At 38.1% G+C, this 23134-nt stretch overlaps 1 protein-coding gene across 1 annotated transcript in view; it reads left to right on the forward strand.

The window, feature by feature from the left end:
- The window catches only part of tanc1b (tetratricopeptide repeat, ankyrin repeat and coiled-coil containing 1b), a 129644-nt gene that overhangs the window by 87207 nt on the left and 19303 nt on the right, over positions 1–23134 (forward strand). Inside the window, exons 8-16 of the mRNA XM_059342545.1 lie at positions 15–137; positions 2875–3156; positions 4231–4385; positions 10170–10401; positions 11953–12119; positions 15064–15671; positions 18560–18668; positions 18928–19050; positions 22555–22791. Coding sequence (XP_059198528.1) covers positions 15–137; positions 2875–3156; positions 4231–4385; positions 10170–10401; positions 11953–12119; positions 15064–15671; positions 18560–18668; positions 18928–19050; positions 22555–22791 — 2036 coding nt within the window. The remainder of the gene's footprint in view (positions 1–14; positions 138–2874; positions 3157–4230; positions 4386–10169; positions 10402–11952; positions 12120–15063; positions 15672–18559; positions 18669–18927; positions 19051–22554; positions 22792–23134) is intronic.

Consider the following 23134-nt stretch of genomic DNA (forward strand, 5'->3'; position numbering starts at 1 on the left):
GTCTCCGTCCGCAGCGACCAGTTCCACAAAGCTGGAAGACCTGAGCTTTCTTGATGAACAGCGCAACACCCCCCTGCGGACATCCATTCGCCTACCCTGGCATAATACAGGAGGACGGCCACCTCAGGACTCTAAAGGTGATTGGGCTATGCATTATTGGGGCAGATCATGGGTCTCAAATTTGCGGGCCAATTGCAGCCCTCGTGATATTTTGTGGCCCCCCACCTTGATATGAAAGAATAATGTCACTTTACCGTGTTGTGTGTGGAAGGTCCCTTTAATTACTTTTTTTTGGTAATTTTGTGACTTTTTTTGGTAATTTTGTGTCTTTTTTGGTAATTTTGTGTCTCTTTGGTAATTATGTGTCTTTTTTGGTAATTATGTGTCTTTTTTAGTAATTATGTGCGTCTTTTTTTGGTCATTTTGTGTCTTTTTTAAGTGTACTTCAAAAGTATACTTATATTATATTATATTATATCAGTTATTTTGTGAAAAAACACAAAATTATAATTTAGGTTTTTTTTTTAGTCATTTTGTGAAAAAACACAAAATTATAATTTAGGTTTTTTTTTGTCATTTTGTGTCTTTTTTGGTCATTTTGTGTCTTTTTTTGGTCATTTTTTGTCTTTTTTTTGTTCATTTTGTGTCTTACCTCATGTCTCGTGTATCTACCCCTGCGGTAGATACAAAAGACAAGCTACTGAATTTTCAAGACATTTTTTTTTTAATAGTGACAATTTATACATTTATGTTGTTTATTCATTTATATTTGTCAGTTGGAGTGTTAAAACAAGTGTTTTTCATTGATTACAGATTTCAAACGAAACAGTGACAGTTGCTGTGAGGATAAAGTGCCTTTTTTTTTTCTCGCTCTAATGGTGTTTGGTGTGTTTATATCCATATAAGGTAGTGTAGGAAAGAGTGTAGCTTTTTATACTTTTAAGAGAAATGTATAAAAAACGTGCTACAGTTCATGCACAGTTCATCCAAAGTGGATGTAAACACCCATAAAATTAAAGGTAAAAGTCAGCACTTAAACCTCATAGTTGTCCTTTAAATTGAAATCCAGCATGTTTGAGTGTAGAGCCACTAGACTGCCCAAATACTTAAATCATGCACTGTAAACACTGCTGCATGGATGAATGTCAATGCTAAACTATCAAAAAGAGTGTTAGCTGCACACATTTAGCTCTGCAGATAAAATCATGTCCTTGGCCTTTATCTCGGTTATATATTTTGAAACTTCGGTCTCTCTGAGAGAAATCCCACAGAGTGAATATTTGATGAAAACATGAATATTTCAAGATAACATCATTAGATGCTCAAACTACTTAACTCCGTTTGGAAAACGTCCTCTTCCTCTTCGACACCTCTTTAAACACGAGGTTATAGAAGCATCATGTCAGCAGATTAATTTTTATATCCCTGAAGAAACATCAGTACATGAGGATCAGTGCATGTCTGTTCAGATTGAATTTCTGTTCTGTATGCATGTATTTATTTATTGCGGGGATGCTCGTTTGCCACTTCATGTTACAGTCTTAAACTGCTGTAGACTGAAGTGACTGTAAAACTGTAAGTAATAAAGGAGATATGGTTAGTGTGGGTAAGAGACGCCATGATGGCCCACAGGTCAAACGCACAATGTTTAAAATATGATTGTTAAACACATTTATCTGTATATGACACATCATCTAATATGTCAAATGTGCTAATAATCACTACATTGAAGAACGTGCAGTGATTTATTTTAAGGAATATGCTGACGATATTGCATTTTTTCCCCCATTACCTTAAAATGATGTGTACTTAAGAGTCATCCATTCCAAGATGCCATTACTTTTGTTTTCATTTGAAGTGGGTTTTTTAGTATAAAATTTCAAGGAAACTTAAGCATCTAATATTTTTTATTGGCAACATAAAGCCAAAGAATTCAGATGTTTTGTCATAATCAGCAAAACCAAAAGTTAAAGGCTGTAAAAGTAGGATTTTACGTAAAAAACAAACAATGTATCAGTAATTATAAATTATGATCTATTACTTATTTTCTGCGTTCAGGACATTTCTGGTTGTCAGCCTTTGGACACTGCGTGTATAATCCCCAGCCACAGTGTGCACGGTGTGAGGGCTCTAGAAAACGTGGTGCTAGATCACGAGTATGCATCCAACAGGAAACTACAAAAATGGTGGACACAGCACTGAAAAAACTCACGCAAATATAGTAAGGCAAAGCGCCAAACTGACAAAACTTTAGGGGGGGTGTGCTTGTGGTGCATGAGCAGGGGAAGATGTGCCAATTTTAAATGTTGTGTTTACAAATCGCAACTGACATGTCTTTCACATTGTGCCTTTAAGCAAAAAAATAGCAGTAAATTTACCTATCAAGTTGTACGAGTAGCGATCTCAGCACTCTGGTTTTAATGTGCCTATATAAAAAAACTAATTTGTTTTTGATTTACTTGTTAATGCAGACCTAGCAGTAGTATTAGTAGCAGTAATACTAGCATCAGTAGAGAGGATCAATGCTTTAAAAGAGCTCCTGAGTGAACAAGTTTTCTGAGATTTAATTAGTGCTGAACTGGACCAAAGGAGAGAGTGCCTCTTTCAAGTCCACTTACCTTGACATTCCACTTAAAATAACATTTATCCAAACTAAGCGGACAAAAGACACATTTTAAAGACTATAATGTGAGTTTTTGGTGTATGAGAAACACTCTAGGAAGAACTCAACTATCCTTAAAAGATGATTGAATAAAAGCTGTTATACAGCTGATTGATTCATGAAGCAAACTGAAGCATCTTTCATGCCCTTGCCTAAAAAGCTGCTGAAAAGTTGTGATAGTAACGTGTTCATTGACTTTTTCTTCTCCTCAGCTCGTTTTGCTCCCTACAAACCCGTGGACATCATGCTCAAGCCCCTGCTGTTCGAGGTGCCCAGCATCACCACGGACTCTGTGTTCGTGGGCCGGGATTGGCTCTTTCAGCAGCTGGAAGATGTCCTGAAGGCCGGCGAGTCCACAGAGAGCCACGGCGCTGTAGTGGTGGGCAGCGTGGGTTATGGGAAGACGGCCATTATCTCCCGGCTAGTAGCGCTGAGCTGCCACGGAGGCCGAATGCGCCAGATCGCCTCCAATAGTCCCAGTGCCTCTCCAAAAAGTAAGCAATGTTTGTATTTGCCTTTGCATGAACATGAGCTGCAAATTTTTAGCATATGTTATGATATCTCCATTTTAATATTGGCTTGCAGAATGGAAGTGAAATAAGGATATATCCACTGTATACAATCTACAATATAAACTACTGTTAAACTGATATCACTAAGTATGCATCAAATAGCAAATAATGTTTATTAGGGCTGGGCGATATATATATATTTTATAAAAAAAAGTATCGATATAAAAAATACATCAATATATTTTTGAATTTGATATGGAATTAGACCATATTGCATATATCAATATAGTTACATTTTCTTTCTTTATATATAAATGCTGCCCTTACTAGGGTTTGTCATATTTAGTTATTTAGTAATGTTCATTATTCTTTTCTCATATAAATATATTTATTTCAGAAAAAGATTGGGCTGTTTGATTTCATAGGCTATTTTTATTTAAGATTTTTTTTTATTTAAATGTGCATTTTATGGCGCTTTAATTAAAAAAATAAAAGGTACTCCTGTTGTTATAGAGTATTTATGTTCACTTAAATAAATGGTTTTGGTGAACATTTGCTCTCACTTTGTGATAAAAATATCGGGATATATACTGTATATCAATATTCAGCCTAAATATATCGGGATATGGCTTTTGTTCCGTATTGCCCAGCCCTAATATTTATACAATTTACATGTCATGCATATTTGAAAACACAAGATTCCATATTTGTTCAATATATATATTTCTACTAGGGAATTTTTGAGCCACAGTTCTGTTAATGTCTAGTTTTTTGTTTGTTTTAATTGTGAGTGAATAAGAAAAAACACTGAAAGTTAACATAAATCAACTAAATAAAGAGGACAAGTCTACTTATAGCTTAATTCATAAGCATCACAACTCCTCTAAGTCTGCCTACACAGTCTGGAAGCCGCCGATGGAGACAGCATGTCTCTGAAGCACATAAAGTTGCAGTCACAAGATCGCAACACAAGATCTGTGGACATCGTGATGTTTTTTTTTGCTCTCAGTTTCAGAACGTCTACACCCCTAATGTCTTTGTGTGTGTGTCTTCCAGGTGGTGGGGGACCAACCACTGAACTCCCCCTCAGCCAGCCACCGCAGCCCACTCCACCTTCCAGTGCAACCAACACACTGAGGACCAACAGCTGCCCGGGGACCCCCGAGATGCAGCGGCGTAGGGAGGAGGCTGTCAAACGCCTGGCTGCAAAGGTACAACTGCAGCCAACAAGACACCTCAATATTGAGGAAAACTCATACTGTCAGTCGGGGGAAAAGACTGTCTCACTTATTCTTAAAGATGATTAAAAAAATAGGTACCACTTTATATTAATGCTTATTAGCATGCAAATAAGTAACATATTGACTCTTAATTAGTCATTATTAAGTAGTTATTAATGCCTTGTTCTGCATGGCCTTATTATACAACCAGTAAGACATTAACTAAGAGTTTTCCCTCAATAACCTCGGAATTATTGCTTATTAGTAGTAGTAAGTAAGTTGTTGTATATGAGTTATGATCTTAATATGCTTTGCATTGTATGGACTTTATAAGGTGGTAGTGCCACAAGAATAATTATTCTCCCTTAATAACACTAAATGAATATGGTCTGTTCCTACATAACTACCACCTTATAAAGTCCATATAATAAAGCATATTGAGATTGTAAGTCATATACAACAACTTCCTTAGTAATTAATAGTACTTATTACTACTAATAAGCAATAATTCTGAGGTTACTGAGGTAAAACTCTTAGTTAATGGCTTACTGGTTGTATAATAAGGCCATGCAGAATAAGGCATTAATAAGTACTTGTAAGTAATGATTAATTAAGAGCCAATAAGGTACTAATTTGCATGCTAATAAGCAACTAGTTAATGTTGAATATGTGTACCTTAATATAAAGTAGTACCAAAAAATACTATATTACTATATCAGTCAGGGGTCTGATAACAACTGTCACCAAACAGCCAAGAGTTGTTGTGACAATGGATCACATTACTGGAAGGAATGCACAGGAATCTTCTGTCTCTGGTACATATATTAATATACTGTGTCTAATCTACTGGTTTGGACAGTATATTTATCTACCTTTTTTTTTGCAGTTCCTTCTGTTTATTATTGCCAGTGATGCCCTCCCTTATTATAGAAATGTTCATGGTGTGCAGTTTGGCTCTTAGTATGTATGAGATGCACTGCAGAAACCTGATATCCGCTCGGCTCAGTTGATTTATGTTTATATGTGTTTGTATATGATTTATGGTTGTTTAAGTCAATTTGTTTGATATTCAGCCAATGAAATATAGATGGTCTTCAGCAATCGGCTGAGATTATGAAAGGACGGTGCCACCATTGGTCTCATAGAAACCTTTAATATCACGGGGCTTGTTTGACTTGAGAAGCAGGGAGCTTAGTTAAAGACTTGGCCATGAAAAGCAAGTTCAATATTAATGTCCACAGAATCTCACTGCTGCAGTATGACTGCGAGGCGGTAGAAAAATAGAAAACTTCAGCTCGGGTCTTTAGTGTGCCCTTTCAGCTTACAGATGGAAGACATTTGCATTGTGTAGGGGTGGATTACCACAGGGTCTCTCTCTGCGCTGCCATGGGAACACACTTTACACTATAGTCAGAAGTTTTGTCCTAAATAGCAAACTGTTTCTCATAGTGCAGTCTGACATTTACTTCAGATCAACTGTCTTTTGAAAAACCTTTTCACTAAATTCTGAGAGGTTACATCTTAGCTGCTGTAGCTTTCATTAAAGGTATAAAAAAAAGCTTCACAAGGTCTAAAACTTTTTAATATTTTTTCAAATTGTAGAGATATAACAGGAGAGAGAGATTGGAAATTACAAGCAAAAAAGCCAGTCTTCAGCCAGATGCTAACCTGCAGCATTGCGGCCAAGCAGCAACTGAGCCTCACTGGTCCTTACAATGAGATTTTTGATAAATATGCAGCAGTAACATGGATATCGTCACCCTGTTAAAATAATCACCTAACTCATTTTTTCAAGTTTTGCAGGAAACACAAAAAACTTTTTGAACATGCCTTTGTGACTTAAGTAAGATATGGTTAGACTTTATTTTGAAGGTCTCCACATAAGAGTCACACAAGCCTGTCAGAAACATGACATGACAAGTATCATGAGCATTAATGTTACTTCAAAGTGTCATTAATGTTCATGACACATCCCATGTCATGTTTATGACACGCTCATGTCACTCTTATGTAGACACCTTAGAGTAAAGTGTTACCAATATTAATGTCAACAATAAAAAACTGATAAACTAAACTGATAACTAAACAATCTCCCTCTAGCTCTTCTTTGCTGGGTTCTTATCTGATGCCTATGAATGTGGCAAATTGTCAAAGAAGTGATGATCTTAAAAGGGTAAAATCACATGATCTGATCAACTGAGGATGTAGGCGATTCTACCATAGTTGGCTGGCGTCATGAGGAGATGATTAAGGCAACAAAATTATTATTTTTTTGACATAGGCGATTATTTTAACAGTGTGACGATATAATGAATAGAACAGCTAGTGTAGTCTGGTAAGTTCATAAAATTACATTATACTGTAAAACAGCCTTTAAAACCAGGAATAGACTACACTTGTATTTTATTATTATTATTATTATTATTATTATTATTATTATTATTATTATGATATCCATAATCTAAGACAATACTTAGTCTCATATATCGACTGGAAGTTGTCTTTTTGTTTCATAATTGTTAGCTCCACATCTTGACTTGCTGCTGTTTAAACTGGTTGTATGCTTTTTAAACATACAATCGTACAATACTTTGTATTCAGCATCCTGAAATAATTTGTCTTCACTTCTGAACCTTTTTGTGATTACAGACCTCACCCTATTGATGTGCAATTTATAAAACAGCAGCAGACCTGCACATAGAGTTCATTATAGGTTCATTATAACACTTAGAGGTGGCTGAAACTCTGAAAGGCACTTAATAACTTTGGCAATCATTTGGAGAGTTTTAACAAGGAAGAAGGGACCACTATGTTTTAGAGAATATTTTTTTATTCACAATGACATTCATAATTTGAATACCTTTGTAATGGTGGGTTGTTCGCTCTTTTGATGGGTGACACAGCTTTCTAATGGGACTCTTTGACGCTTTGTGCTCATTTTTTAACGTGATTACATCCTGATGTCCCTGTAACACCTTCAGGGTTTAACACTCTTTCCCTGTCATGGATGCCTCCTTAGTAGTGAAATGGGGCATGATATAACTACTGTACAGTTTGCGACTGCCACTGGGAATGCTAAAGTTCATGCACCAGACAGCTGACTTTATGCCACTGAGGCTCATCTAAATGTCTATGAAACCCAAGCAATATCCCTCAAGCCAATTATTGTGTAAAGTGTTTCCAACAGGCGCTCTCCCAGAGGCTCTGTTCCTGTGATGTGTGAATACTGATGCAACACTGAGCAGCTACTGTCAAATTCTGTCAGTTCTTTTTAATCATTGATTTGAAAGTGGGCTCATAACAGGGGCACTGAGGCCATTACATTTTATGGTTTATCGCTTAGTTTTATGTCTTACTCCTGCGACAAAGGCACGTTTTAGGCATTGTTTCTCAATAGTACGTTCGTATTTGTTCCAGTACATGAAGTACTGCAGGTGTACTGCAGAATGTTGCATCATTATTTGTTGAGATTCGTATTGCTCATTGATGAGGCAGTAGTCTACACGACTTGTACAATAACCATCACTGCAGTTTCTGCCTATCAAAAGTTTTTGTATTCATACAGTCATGGAAAACATTATTAGACCACCCCTTGTTTTCTTCACTTTATTGTACATTTTAATGCCTGGTACAACTAAAGGTACAGTTGTTTGAAGAAATATAATGATTACAACAAAAATAGCTCATAAGAGTTCAATTTAGGAGCTGATATCTAGACATTTTCCATGGTTTTCTTGATAAAAACCAAAATCATTAACATGAAAACCATGGAAAATGTCTAGATATCAGCTCTTAAATTAAACTCTAATGAGCTATTTTTGTTCTTATCATTATTCTTGTCCAAACAAATTTACCTTTAGTTGTACCAGGCATTAAAATGAACAAGAAATTGAAGAAAAGGGGTGGTCTAATCATTTTTTCCATGACTGTACATACTTTACTCTGTGCCACAAGAGAAATATTTTAAAAAAGCACATGTCATTTTCAGCTTCTAGGAATCTCTCAATCAAAACAATAACAAAAGGAGAAGTTTAGTGATGTTGTGGAGTAGCGTAGGATCATGGGAGTTGTTTTCTTCATCACCATTGCTACCATTGCAGTCAGCTTCCCACGGTTAGGATTCCTTCAGAGTTCATCTTTTAGGAGGTTTTTACTACAACTGAATTAGCTGCGAAAATCAGTGTTTCTTTGATAAAACTGATGTTTGTAGGGCTAGTTTTTCTGATATTTTAAGAACTAGATATCAGATGACTAAAATCCTTAGTGGTTAAAAGGAGCAAGATCTATAAAAGTATATCTTAAAAAGCTTATAACAGAAACCCAATTCAAGACATCTTCTGGCAGACAACACCGACACCAAGTACACAATATGATGCCATCGAAAGGCAACATATTACATCAATACTTCTATGAACTTGTGATCACTTTCTTCCTTTGCTTGTGCATTTAGATTCAATAAAATAACCTGTTTCTGACTACCACTTAGCTTTGAGGAGGCACACTTCATTTTGACACTTGAGCACATATCTGAAAACAACCGGTTGATAGTGTAATCATAGATCAGGCAGGGCAAGGTTATTTATATAGCACATTTCAGCAACAAGGCAATTAAAAGTGCTATACACAAACATCAGAAGCATCAAGATGTGTGAAAGTGTGAAAGGAAACAACACAAAAACAATTTAAAAACAGTCAAGAGAAAAGTTAATTTAAAACAAGCTTAAAAATAAGACAGATAAGGAGAAAAAGTTACCGTGCAGTCCAAGGAATAGATAAGTATTTGATTTAATAAAAGAATGCATCAGAAAATGTATGTGAAAGGGGTCAAATGTATAGAAGACATACAGAAAACAAGGCTCCAACTCCAGCCTTTTGTTCTATTTAAGCTGTAATTACTTATTTGACTTATAGTTTCTTCTTTGAGCACAGACGTCATGAAGCTCTGCATTGGTGGAGGAAGTTTGTTCCTTCCTTGTCTTGTTTCAGACCTCTACATCACTGTCAACATCTTGCAGCCAGAGTGCTTGCAGTGGATTTATTGCTTCATGTGGTTTGTATTTCCTCCATTACAAATGAAGGAAATAGAAAATACATAATTTCGGATGTCCCTGGCTTAGTAGAAAGTCGCCTTTAGTCGGGGATTTTTTTTCCAGAAGCTGGTCATCACTGTCGATGGCGCAATAGGCAGCAGCAGCAGAGGAATCGGTCACCTGCTCCTCCTCCTGCTGCCCTTGGAAGTGTGTCAGCTCCTCCAGGTTGGACTGTAATTAGAACAGAGTCATATATCCCCAGGGCATCTCTCTTTCCTTCTTCCCCATCCCTGTCCCTCTGTTTTCCTTCTGAATCAGCCCTCTTTTGAACACTGCTGCAGCCTGTTCAGACACAAAAGATCCTTCTTTTAGAGTTCCACCTGGGATCCACTTTTTATAGTAGAGTTTATCTGAGGTGGTCTGTCAAGCCTTTGAACGATTACTTCGTTAAGTCGTTTTAAATCGTTTTAAATCGTGATCGTAGCTTCTTTGGAGAAGGGATATTTGGATTTATTGAGGCGATGCACAACAACACTGTATCCACAGAATGTTTTTTAGTCAGCAAGACAGTTGGCTTTTGCAAATGCTTTGAGGTTATTGAATGTTCCCAGCTTTGCATATTTTTCATTGCAACAGCCGAAGCTAATTCACACTCTTCATTTATTACTCTAACATGTTTTTAATGCTCCTTAAACTGAAATAACCCTGCCTTCATCTGTTTTTCTCCCTTCTCTTTGTGCTCAAGGTGGTGGCCTATCACTACTGCCAGGCGGATAACACCTACACTTGCCTGGTACCAGAGTTTGTACATAGTATTGCCGCCCTGCTGTGCAGAGCGCACCAGCTCAGTGCGTACCGGGAGCTGTTGCTGAGGGAGCCTCACCTCCAGAGCATGCTCAGTCTGCGCTCCTGTGTCCAGGACCCCATGGCTGCTTTCAGGAGGGGGGTCCTGGAGCCACTAGCCAACCTTCGGAAAGGTAAAACACTGTTTTTTTTTACTGTATTTTCATTTTTGGAGGGTTTTTTTCTGCAGTGACTCAATTTCCTCGGTTTTATTCTTGAACAGCTGCATGCACTCCACAGTACTCTAGGAAATTAACAGTATAGAAAATATTCTTTTTGTGGCACGGCACTTACACTTGTCTGAAGAGCTGACAGGCATCCTAATTGTTTCCACGTGTGTGTGACAAAATTTAGTTGTATTGTTTGTAAATCGTACTTGTCTGTAAGGTTTCTAACCGACAAGTTAGAGAGTCAAATCACTCATAGGCCATCTGAAACCTCTAGATGTTACAAAAATATGATAAGTGGGCTATCTAAGCACCGACTGATGATGTTTGATAAGCCAGCTAGAAAGCTAGAAAAAGATCAGAAGCAGCAACTTTAAACCCAGCTTGTCTCAAATACTTGTGTGTTCTTTTGTCTTTTATTTCTTTCTAAGTACTCCCTTCCTCTTATGGATATGTTGATACATGTTTATTGTGAGGCACTGAACCCCAAATGGTTCCAACTATGTGTGTATTGGATACAATCTAAGTTGCTCTAACTGTAATGTAATGTAACATAAGTATTGCTTTAATTTGCTATGTAATAGAGAGACACATCAGCTCGCAAACATTATGCCAACGTTAATGTGGTCTATTACAAGCTTATGATCATAGCAAAGAATCAGGGAAAGTTTTTTTTCTTGCTGATTTCCTGGAGTAACTCAGCGAGCTGCCACTGGAAGTATTTCCTGTTGTCTTTACAGAGAAGATGTAAGTCATGGATCTCAAACTTGCGGCCCTCGTGATGATATTTTGTGGCCCTCACCTTGATATGAAAGATTAATGTTAGTTTTATATGAATGGCACTTTACAGTGTTGTGTGTGTGGAAGGTCCCTTTAATGACTTTTTTGGTAATTTTGTCTCTTTTTTTGGTAATTTTGTCTCTCTTTTAAAATAATTTTGTGTCTTTTTTGGTAATTATGTTTCTTATTTAAGTAATTTAGTTATTTTTCTGTTATTTTGTGTCTTTTTTGTGTCATTTTGTGTCTTTTTTAAGTAATTTAGTGTTTTTTCAGTCATTTTGTGTCTTTTTTAAGTAATTTAGTGTTTTTTCAGTCATTTTGTGTCTTTTTTGTGTCATTTTGTGTCTTTTTTAAGTAATTTAGTGTTTTTTCAGTCATTTTGTGTCTTTTTTAAGTAATTTAGTGTTTTTTTCAGTCATTTTGTGTCTTTTTTAAGTAATTTAGTGTTTTTTTTTAGTAATTTTGTGTCTTTTTTTGGTCATTTTGATACTGCCTCCGGCGGCCCCCAGGTAATTTGAGTTTGAGACCCCTGATGTAAACTGACATTTCAGTCGGGAGTGATGTGGTAGCACTGGCTGTGGACTTGATGAATCTAAGTAAAAGCCTGAACCACTCGCTCTAACCGCACCTCTGAGAGAGACAGTTTAGTAGCTACAAGGCCACGGTGCAGTTTAGTTGAGCTGTCCCTCACCGCACATCACCTTACCTTTGTTATTTATTGTCTGTGTCTATTTTCAGAGCGAAGGATTCCAGAAGAGGACCACATCATCTTGATAGACGGGCTGAACGAAGCTGAGTTCCATAAACCTGACTACGGAGACACCATCGCCTCTTTCATCACAAAGATCATTGCCAAGTTTCCAACCTGGCTTAAACTGGTGGTCACTGTGCGGGTCAATTTACTGGTAAGGGAGTGTTCATTAAAGGAACTTTAATCTGTGGTATTTTGGTGGCCCCTGTGGATAAAAAATAAGATAATTTCCCATAAACACCATTGCCTTGTGTTGTAGAGATCTTTATCTGGCTACCACCGTGTTTAGAAAACAAATTATTTGCATAGTGATGAGGGAATGTATCTATCAGATTAATAACCTTAATATGTTGATAGTGTAAAAAATTAAGTAGGGGTGCACAGATTGCAATTTTCTGGCCGATCACTGATTTTTAAAAAGCCCGACCTGCTGATTCCGAATTTGGCCGATACAGATTTTTTTATAACTCACAGCATACACCTTCAATGTTTGAATCTTATTTTATTGAAAAACAGTAACACAGCAGTATTTTTCTTTAACAAATAAAGGAAATCAAAATGTCTGAGGTAGTTAATAAAATATTGAACTTAAAATAAATAGCAACAATTGAGTTTTAGCCACCAGTGTAAATGTATATATTGATGTAAAACCATGTCTTGCAATGTTCAAATAACAATCTTCTTCTCCTTCCTTTTAACTAGTTCACTGTTCACTGCCAAACTTTGCCTGGAAATTCTTGCTTTCCAGGCAAAGTTGATGGTCTTGTTTGCTTAAGTTTGTCAAATAGAGGCAATCGGTATTAAATTGAGACTGTTCCATAACCAGTTTTAATCTCTGAGTAGTTTACTTTAAATATATATACGTAAATTCTTGAAATATATGACAGATTAGATTTTTATCAGTCAGGTCATTAAACATTTCAAATGTACCATCTTGTGTCAAGGCAGGGTTATAATCAGATTATTACAGAAGGTTAGCTAATTTCAAAACAAATGTAAAATGTAATAAAGCTCAAGTCTGATCTGTCATCACCTCTTAATAATCAGCCATCAAACCCTGCATGTTTTGACATGTGAAAGGTTTTTTTCTGAGCTGCTCCTTCTTGTCATACTGTACTCTCTACAGTCATTTTTGTCAAGCGTATCCTGGAACATTCAAGCAGGAACTCAAGTATCAGTGACCTGGGAATCAAGTCTGCATGACAGGGAAGCAGCAGCCACTTTGAGCTGACTTGCTTGGCGGGAAAGTGACACTAGGTCGACCAGTTACAGAGATGTGCCGGGCCTGTGTTGAACTCACACTGGCAATAGCTAAAGCTCTGACATGCCTGATGAGACCCACAACGGCTGATTCTCTCTGCTAGGATGAAGCTCTGAGGCTGAGATAATAACGTGATAGCTGACATCCAGAGCTCAAGTTATTAATACTGAGAGAGAAGCCAAGCTGAGGTGGTGTCCATCAGTATGCACTGCACTGCAAACCAAGATCAGCCCAGTTTGTTTTCACCCTTTGAGTCAGAATTAATATTCAGTTTATGTCAAGGTCTGGATGTGCTAAATCAATCTATTGTAACGCTGACATTTTATATTCCGCTCTTGTGTACTCTCCTCTATTAATCCGTCAGGATCCATTTATGGTGTGGAAAGATTTTTTCGGATGTCCCAGTTGACTGCACACAATGCAATTTGCTTGAATATTTCTGTAGAAGTGATGTAGGTGGGCTCTGATTGACACAATAAAGCAGCTTTTAAATTGAAGGGAACTTGTGTCACAACCTCTTAACTCGCCAGTCCGTCTCACATGTCCAAATGTCTCAGTAAGTAGTAGATAAAAAGGACAATTAATTAATATGGCATTAAAAAGGGCACGTAATACCCTGTCCTCTCTATAATCTATGAAGAAATACACTGTTTGCAACCACAGCATCATACGTGTGCATAGAAGTGTCATGGAAGTGTTACAGATTTGTTTTGCACTTTGAGCAAACAAATAGGATATCACCTAGGACCAAGGGTTCAGGATATTGGCCTCTGCTTGCCAGACTAATATCTAGCTTATCTGCGAAGTGTTGCTAGCACTTCACTCACCTCATGGATTATAATCGGTGCGTCTCAGTGACTTGTGTGGAGACATGTGTTAGTGTGTGTGTTTGCTGTACCTTGTCATGATGAGGAAGAGAGAAGTGTTATCTCACTGAGGCAATGTTTCTTTAGCCTCAGACAGGCAGCGGATTGGAGGATTAAGGTGCATTGATTTCTCCAACCCCCAGGACATAGATTGAAATGTGAGCTCTGGCTCAGACCTCTGTTAGAAGTGTTCCTGTTGCCCCCCCACCCCACCACCCCATCCATCCCCTGCCTCTTAATACTCACTCTCCCAGCCCTGTTTTTCTCATAGCCACATTTCCGGTAGTAACAAGTGTCTGCTTTGGCCTGATAGCTCAGCGTGTCTGCTCCCCTACTGCTCAGAGAGCCCTCTGATAGTAAACACACGCAAGCCATAATTCTTCTATTTGTCTGTTGTGGTAATAAGGGGTACAATTTATATTGCAGAGGCGAGAACCAGGAAACTACTTATTGTTATTCGGGTATTGAGATCGAGTTGGTGCATTTTCTCATTTACATAGGCTTGTTTGCAATGAGCATAAAAATATATCTGTATATAATAATAATAATAATAATATGTACAGTACAGGCCAAAAGTTTGGACACACCCATCTCATTCAATGCGTTTTTCTTTATTTTCATGACTATTTACATTGTAGATTCTCACTGAAGGCATCAAAACTATGAATAAACACATATGGAATTATGTACTTAACAAAAAAAAAGTGTGAAATAACTGAAAACATGTCTTGTATTTTAGATTCCTCAAAGTAACCACCCTTTGCTTACTAGAATATAAGACATGTTTTCAGTTATTTCACACTTTTTGGTTAAGTACATAATTCCACATGTGTTCATTAATAGTTTTGATGAATTTACAATGTCAATAGTCATGAAAATAAAGGAAAAACATTGAATGAGAAGGTGTGTCCAAACTTTTGGCCTGTACTGTATATATATGACTGAGTGTCTTTACCTCATCTCTTCCGTAGGATATCACAAGCCTTCTGCCCTTCACCAAGATCTCCCTGGATGACTTTAACGACAACGCAGAGATAAGCAACGACCTCAACGCGTATATCCAGTACCGTATCAATGGCAGCAAGGATATCATGAACAATATTAGCCTGAATGGCAAAGCCGACCCCACCACAGTCGGCAAGCTCAGCAGCCACCTGATCTCCCGCAGCCAGGGCTCCTACCTGTATCTCAAACTCACTCTGGATCTGTTCGAGAGAGGCCACCTGGTGATCAAGAGTGCCAGCTACAAGGTGGTGCCAGTCTCGCTGGCGGAGCTCTACCAGTTACAGTGCAACATGAAGTTCATGACCAACTCGGCCTTCGAGCGCTCACTGCCCATCCTCAACGTGGCGCTCGCCTCGCTGCACCCCATGACTGACGAGCAGCTGTTCCAGGCCATTAACGCCGGCTACGTCCAAGGCGAGCTGCAGTGGGAGGACTTCCAACAACGCATGGAGCTGCTCTCATGCTTCCTCATCAAACGACGGGACAAGACGCGCATGTTCTGCCACCCCTCCTTCAGAGAGTGGCTGGTGTGGAGAGCTGACGGAGAGAGTACTGACTTCCTTTGTGACCCCAGGTCAGTCATTTTAACCCATTTAGGCCTAAAACGCCTGGAAAAAATGCCTGTAAAACCTCTGGGCGATTTTTAAAATAACCCCCCAAAACCTGAAGTTTTTCTGGAAATTCAACAGAAGTGTCAACGCTTCTAGTAAATAATAGATTTTCAGCCTCTGTAGCAGATAGAAAGGAAATTCAAAAAGTATTTGAGAGCTTATAGCTGATATATCTGAGCTCCCTCCGCTAAAGTCGTCTTCCGCCATGATTTCAGTTCTGGAAAAGTCCCATGTTGCATTGCGACACTCCCACATGTATTCTGATGCATTTCATTGGCCAAGAGACCAAAAATAGGTGGAAAAAACTAAAAATACTACAAAACGACGTATCCGCTTTCCCGGTTTTAATGGTAGAAATTGAGTAATGCTTTCCCGGCTTAAATTTGTTCGGCAAATGCAGTAACTTAGCAACTGTAGTGCATAAAGTAAATTTGCAAGGACAAATCATAATTTAGACCCCAACCAATCTGTCGGAAAAAGTACAAATCAAGCCACGATGATAATTACATGGCACTAGTTAAGGAAATTATTATTATTTTTATACCCAAATGGTCAGTATGAGACTGTCTTGGAGCAGCACTTGAAATTCATCCCTTTGAGTAGAAAATAATATGCAGAGCAGACAGCACTCTCATCATAGACAAAAATTATGCTGTCTTGTCTATGACGTCTTTACACATGCTTCTAAATTGGTTATTATTAGTATGTGAATCATGACCACCACTTTGCTTGAACAGTAGACTGACATGAAGAAGGCCCTTGTGTAGAGAGAAAGTAGAACCTTCGGATCAATAAGTGCAACATGACTCATTTCTGAGTCAGAGAGGAAATTGAGCTTGAGATGTTTCAGGTAATCTCAACCCACAGTTTACATTGCAGACTCTAATGCATTGTACTGCAACTTTTTTTATTATTTTAAAATTGCAATCAGCAAATCAAAAGGACAATTCAGACATGAAGAGATCATTGCAGCAGACAGAACTGACTTTCTGGCTGTTGGTAGCTATAAAGTAGGTGCTGCCTTAATTTGAAAGAACCAGTTGTAAAACATATATGGGATTGATTTTGTGAAACCCATGTTTATGTTCTGCTACACGGTGGTGTAGTGGTCCCAGCCTGTGGCTCTTGTGTGTGGAGTTAGCATGTTCTCCTCGTGTCAGTGTGGGTTCTCTCCGAGTCCTCCGTCTTCCTCCCACAGTCCAAAGACATGCAGCCTAGGTTTAATTGGTGACTCTGAATTGTCGGTTGGTGTGACTGAGTGGTTGTCCGTCATTGTCGGCTGGAATCCGCTCGAGACCCGAGTTCAGATCAACAGTTAAAGATAATATATGGATGGATGTTTTTGTTGATGTATTCCTTCCAATCTGTCCCCATTAACTAAAAACATATATTACATATACACTTTTGAATCAGTCCAAAGAAAAAGGACTTAAAGAACATATGTTTGTTTTTTTTAATTTGGAAAAAATGCTGCCCTTATTTATTATACATTTTAAATAATGTCTACAGTTGTATGAGTGTACTGTGTATTCCACTTTAATAAGTTTGCATTTTTAAAAGAGACTTCCATCTTCAGAAAATGATCGATGCGCTCCTGCAGTGGCCTTCTTATCTGTTTTAATAGAGCTCCCTAATTGTAATTCTGGAGCCCCCTCAGCCACATTAGAGACTTCAGTCATTCACATTTAATAAATTGGATGATGTCACTCTGCCGCACTTTTTCCCTCCCCTGTTGCTTGTCAGTATCACCTCTGCTCACACAGTGGTGTCTCTAAATGGACCAGAGCCGAGCTTCATATTCTGGTCATTCACAGCCTTCCAACTCCGTCATTAAAAAAACAAAGGCTCAGAGTCTGGCAGAGGGAATGCACATGCAGACAAAAGCTTGCTGCACTGCCTCTCCGTTTGTGCCAGGGCACGGATAGAGAGAATTTTAACCAGATCAAAGTGATCTGCAATCATGCATGTCCTTTTAATGAAGTTCTGCATTAATTAACGGCAGAGTTTCTGACTGAAGAAGGAAAGGAGAGCCCAGGGGTTTAGACACTCTTCCCCATCCTTCAGTGCATTTATACCTCAACTCTCAAAAGCATGGAACAAAATGCTTCTTCATGACAATGTCAGAGTGCTCTTCATGACCAAAATAAATCAGCAGACCAATAGCAAATGCTAGTGGTGTGAATCACCAGAGGCCCCAGAATATGATTTTATCCACATACTTGAGTCACGATACGATATTATTGCGATTTTAAGCATTTTGGGATATGGTATTGCGATACAATATGTTACGATTTAACAGTTTAACTGCATTTTGTGTCCATGAAATTAAATTCAATCCAGAATTGTTTTGTCAAATAAGAAAAAAATCTCAGTTCTGAATTGTGAGGCAGCCTTGTATGTAAAGAGGAGACTTATGAGAATCCAGAGCATCTATTTTCATAGAGACAGCATGACATCAGACGTCACATGACCGCTTTGAAAATCACCATAGAACACAAAAAATAGCCTTTATAACTTTGCAGTGTTATTTCGACAACTTCCCGTTATGATATCATGACATACTTGGTGCCTGTAGATTCCTTAGATGTTCTAGTTTATTCCTAAAAGCCTAATTTGGCCTCCAAAACGGCAAAAAATAGTGGGCCGTCAGAATGCTAAATATTGATACTTGGTGGCCATGAATCAATATAATATCACAATACTATGCTGTATTGATTTTTCCCCACCTCTACCAAATGCAGCAGTAGATTTATTTGTATTTAATTGTAAAACATTCTGTGGCTTCTCTTGAGGTTTTCTATTGAGATACAACGGACATATTTTAGTATCTTCTCTGTTGTTTCCTCACCAGGACTGGCCATGCTCTCATGGCTTTCATGCTCTCCCGCCAAGAGGGGAAACTGAATCGTCAGCAGACCATGGAGCTGGGACACCACATCCTCAAAGCACACATCTTCAAGGTACATCTATGGAAGCCATACATAGACTGTCCTTTTATCTTTTACCTGAAAGCTATACCTTATGGGGATTTTTTTCTGGTGTTCACTCGCTGTTTATTTATTTATGTATTGGGTGAGAATAGCTGAGCAGAGTATAAGCCATGGGACGTGGAGAGAAACACTGACAGCTTGTTTAACTCGGGTGCATTGACTTTATGTATGTGTGTTTATTCTTTTTGCATTCATATATGCATTGCTATGTGTCTGTGTTCATCTGCAGGGCCTAAGTAAGAGAACAGGTGTGTCATCCAGTGTGCTGCAGGCTTTGTGGATTAGCTGCAGCGCCGACGGCCTTTCTGCAGCCCTGGCCTCCCTGAGGAATCTCTACACACCTAACGTCAAGGTAAAGAGATTCTCCAACTCTCCTCTAGCTCTTTTATGCCAGTTAGACCTGAAACAAGCAACCCATTAACTGACTGAATGATTTGAAATACCAGAAGAACATTTTGGTTCCAGCTTCTCAATTTTATACCAGTGTAAATAAAATCTACTTGGGTTTTGTTTGTTTTTTTAGATAAAAAAAAATAAATTTGAAGACTCTGGAATCAGTATTTCATGATGGACACATACACAGTTAATTGATCAATCAAGAAATGCAAATAACTCTTAAATCACAGACAAGCTTATAATTAAAGAGATCTGAAGTCCTCAAATGTCCTCCATGAATGCTTTTGCAGTTCCACAGATGGCAATTAAGTTGTGAATGATTATAAATGTCACGCTGTGTTCTTTACACATACTTATGGGGATGAGGGTGAGCTCAGAACAGATTAACTTTAAAAAATGCCATGAAAAGCAGTATGAGGATGCTCCATCATCCTACACTGATGCACCTTGTTTCTGAACATTAGCTCAAGTAATGGTCGTCGCTTGTCTGCCAGGCAAAAGCAAATACCATTAACATGCCGGTTCAAGTCTCATAATCGACACATATAACAATGGAACAATGACAATGGAACAATTAAAAAAAAAAACACTAAAAAAACTACTTAAAAGCATTTATATCCTAAAAGCACTTACGTTCTAATAGGACTCAACTTATCTATGGCACTGACTTTTGTGTTTTCCTTGACTTCATCTTTGCTTGTGTTGAATTAACTCTCAAATGTACGTCTCTTTGGATAAAAGCGTCTGCTAAATGACATTGTAGATCAGGGGTGGGCAATTAATTTCCCCAAGAGGCCACATGAGATGCTGCAAAGGTTGCGGAGGGCCAGACAAATATTCTCAACTTAATTCTGCTCAATATTAGTTTCATCGCTTTATAAAAAGCAGTAAATTATCTGGTTCGGAGCTGCTACTGATAAGAATACATGTTATGATTAGACTGTTAATGTGGAGTAAATCGCACTTTTCCATTTATTTTAAACACAACATACATTCAAACCGCAAAAACAATATAGAGCATGAATGTTTTGCAGTAAACCAGCAATTTATTAGTGTTTTTCCGTTCTTTTTTTCTTTTTTTAGTGAGAATGGTCCAGTCTGTCTTGTGCTTGAATGTCTTGAATTGTTAAAAACTTTTCTTTTTGTTACCATGAGATGCCATTTTAGCAACAAGGTAACTCGTATGCAGCTATGCACACGCACACATACGTAAATCCCCTCCAAAATAAAAGCACTGCGGTTGTATTGATTTCTAATTTCTGATTAGCCTCACGCGGGCCGGGCAGGGACAGCCAACGGGCCGGTTGTGGCCCCCGGGCCGCCTAATGCCCAAGTCTGTTGTAGATAGTAGATTGTAAAGTCTAAATGAATGCACTAATAATTTGAGTCAGAGTGAGGTTACATAACTAAAATGACTTGTTAAAATCCCAAAGCTTAAACTTTTCTTCTCCAACTCCAAACTGTCCTCATTTTTGTCCTAGCTCTTTTATCCATTTCCAATTCAGCCCACAAAGCCTTTGCTTTGTTCCTCACACTGACAAATTTCCAATAACTTTTCATAATAATTCACATTTCTCACACTTTCACCTCTTTTGCCATTTCTTGAAGTTCTCGCAAAATATCCCAAGTTTTCTTTTACCTTATATGGTATTGATAAGAATGTGTCTCTGCATGTTTAGGACAATGATAGATGTAAGGTGAATGAGTGCGTCCGTGATAAAAGACTTTGTTATTTTAGTTAATTGCGAATGGTTGGATGCCAATTGCACATTGGAACACAAAGACAAGATGACAGAAACATTCAGTTTACATCTTTGGCCAACTCATATCAAGTGTGTCTTGAGGCTTGATGATACTTCCAGACAAGAAGAGTCAGTTGCTTATTTTACACAGTGATAAGCCATTTATGTATCAGCTATTTCCCAGGCATTCTAATTCTCACGTAAGCAACACAGAAAATGAAAAATGGTGCAGGAAATTAGGAAGTAGATATTGATGAAATGTGTTCCAGGATGAAGAAAATAAAAAAAATGTTGGGACAAATGGCTTTTTTTTTTAAAACTATGAAGTATTTTTTTTATGTCCTGTATTATGTATTCAGATATGGACTTTTGACTCCTCAGTCTAGTCATGATTTGTTGCTTCAGGAACGCCTTCCAGTTTTGTTTTGAGGGGGAGAAAAACTGGCCTCTTTTAGATTATGTCACAATGATGTATTTTGGCTTGAAGCTAAATCCCACATATTTTCTTAATATTTTATTGGTATTCCATCACTTGTTGTCATCCTTATTGTCTATTTGCAAGTTATTGTGTGTGAGTGTACCATCACTCAAAGAGACATTTACAGAATGACCTTGTTCTGTACTTTGGGGAAAAAACAGAGAATTGCGGTTAATTCCTTCCACATTGGATCCAACGAAAAAACACATTTCATTTCCTGTTGTCGGATACTCATTTGGCTCACGGTTCTGTTTGACTAAGCATTTATTATTGATTTCCTCATCAGGGAAGAGAATAACACAGTTAATAATTGCATTCAGTAGAATGTGACCGCTTCATTTGTGTCTGACCTTTGCTTGGAGAAAAATCTATGGAGCTGAAGCAATGAGAGCTTTTGCACTGAAATGAGATACGAGGCAGGAATCAAATGTATCTTAGAGTGTGAAATCTAGATTCTGCCGCTGTTTAAATTAGTCGTTGGCCATAATGTTCACGATTCCTTGAAAGTCATAAATTGGAAAAATGTATTGGCTTAGAAAGTTGTTAAATCCCCACATCCTGTTTCACCTCTATTATAACAAACTCATGCTACGCCATGCTATGCACGTTATTTTAGTCAAGATCATATTTTCTGTTTCTATGGATTCCTGTACTCCCTTTGTGTAATGTTGTGAATATAGTTGACTAAATGTTTGATCTACATTTGGAGACACTTCAGGAACATTTTAATGGGAGTAATGATTGCATGATGCAGGATCCACAGGATCCTCCTGGATAGTATTCGTTTAAAATGTTTGATTTTATCATCCTGACTTTGCATGTTTTATGTTGATATTTTGGTCAATTCTCTACACACAGCACCTGTTGCATGTCTGTGCATCCTGGAAGGGCAATCCTTCTTTAGTTGCCCTTTGAAGGTTTTTCTTTATGGAGAGTTTTGGCTTATTTGAATGAAGACTCTAAGACAGATTGCAGAACCCCTTGAGCCTTGACCTGGTTAAATGAAGCCTAATTTGAATCATTGAAATCACAACATGGCTGCATGGTGAAGTCAGTCCTTTATTTCTTTATTTTGGCAACAGTTAAAGGAAATATTTAGAGATCTTTTCAGAATAAGGCTTATAAATGCAATACATTTGAATGATTTGCAGGTATTAAAGGTGCACAGATGGGGGGTAACACTTTGATTACATTGTTCCAACACCAGCTGTCTGTGTTTGCATTTCTTTTCTACAATCAGGTGAGCCGTCTGCTCATGCTGGGTGGGGCAAACGTGAATTACCGCACAGAGGTCCTGAACAACGCGCCGGTGCTTTGCGTTCAGTGCCACCTCGGTCACCAGGAAATCGCCTCCCTGCTGCTGGAGTTCGGGGCCAGCGTAGACGTGGTGTCTGAAAACGGCATGAACCCCCTTTGCTTCTCCGCCGCTGCAGGACATTTGGGACTCGTCATGCTGCTCTGCAAAAGGGGGAGCAAGGTGAGGGAGGAACCCCCATTTTCAACCCTCTAGTTCAGGGATGGGCAACTAAAATGCTGGAGGGGGCCACAATTTTTCATGGATATAGGACCGTGCACTTCACCAGATATGATGAAACTGCAATTTTAAATATGTTTACAGTGCAGTAACTTAACATATTTCATGCTCAAATGCATGTATAACAGTATAAATAGGAATACAAAAGGTTTGAAGCTAATAAAAAATAACCACTTACTGTGATGTCTTTTTTTCAGTGCCAGAACAGCAGACCAACATTAATTGCAAGAATTCATTTTGTGCATTTTTACACTGCACTTTTAAGATTTCATGCTCAAATGCGGGC

Source organism: Centropristis striata, chromosome 10 (assembly GCF_030273125.1).
Source record: "Centropristis striata isolate RG_2023a ecotype Rhode Island chromosome 10, C.striata_1.0, whole genome shotgun sequence".
In the NCBI taxonomy this organism is placed as follows: domain Eukaryota; kingdom Metazoa; phylum Chordata; class Actinopteri; order Perciformes; family Serranidae; genus Centropristis; species Centropristis striata.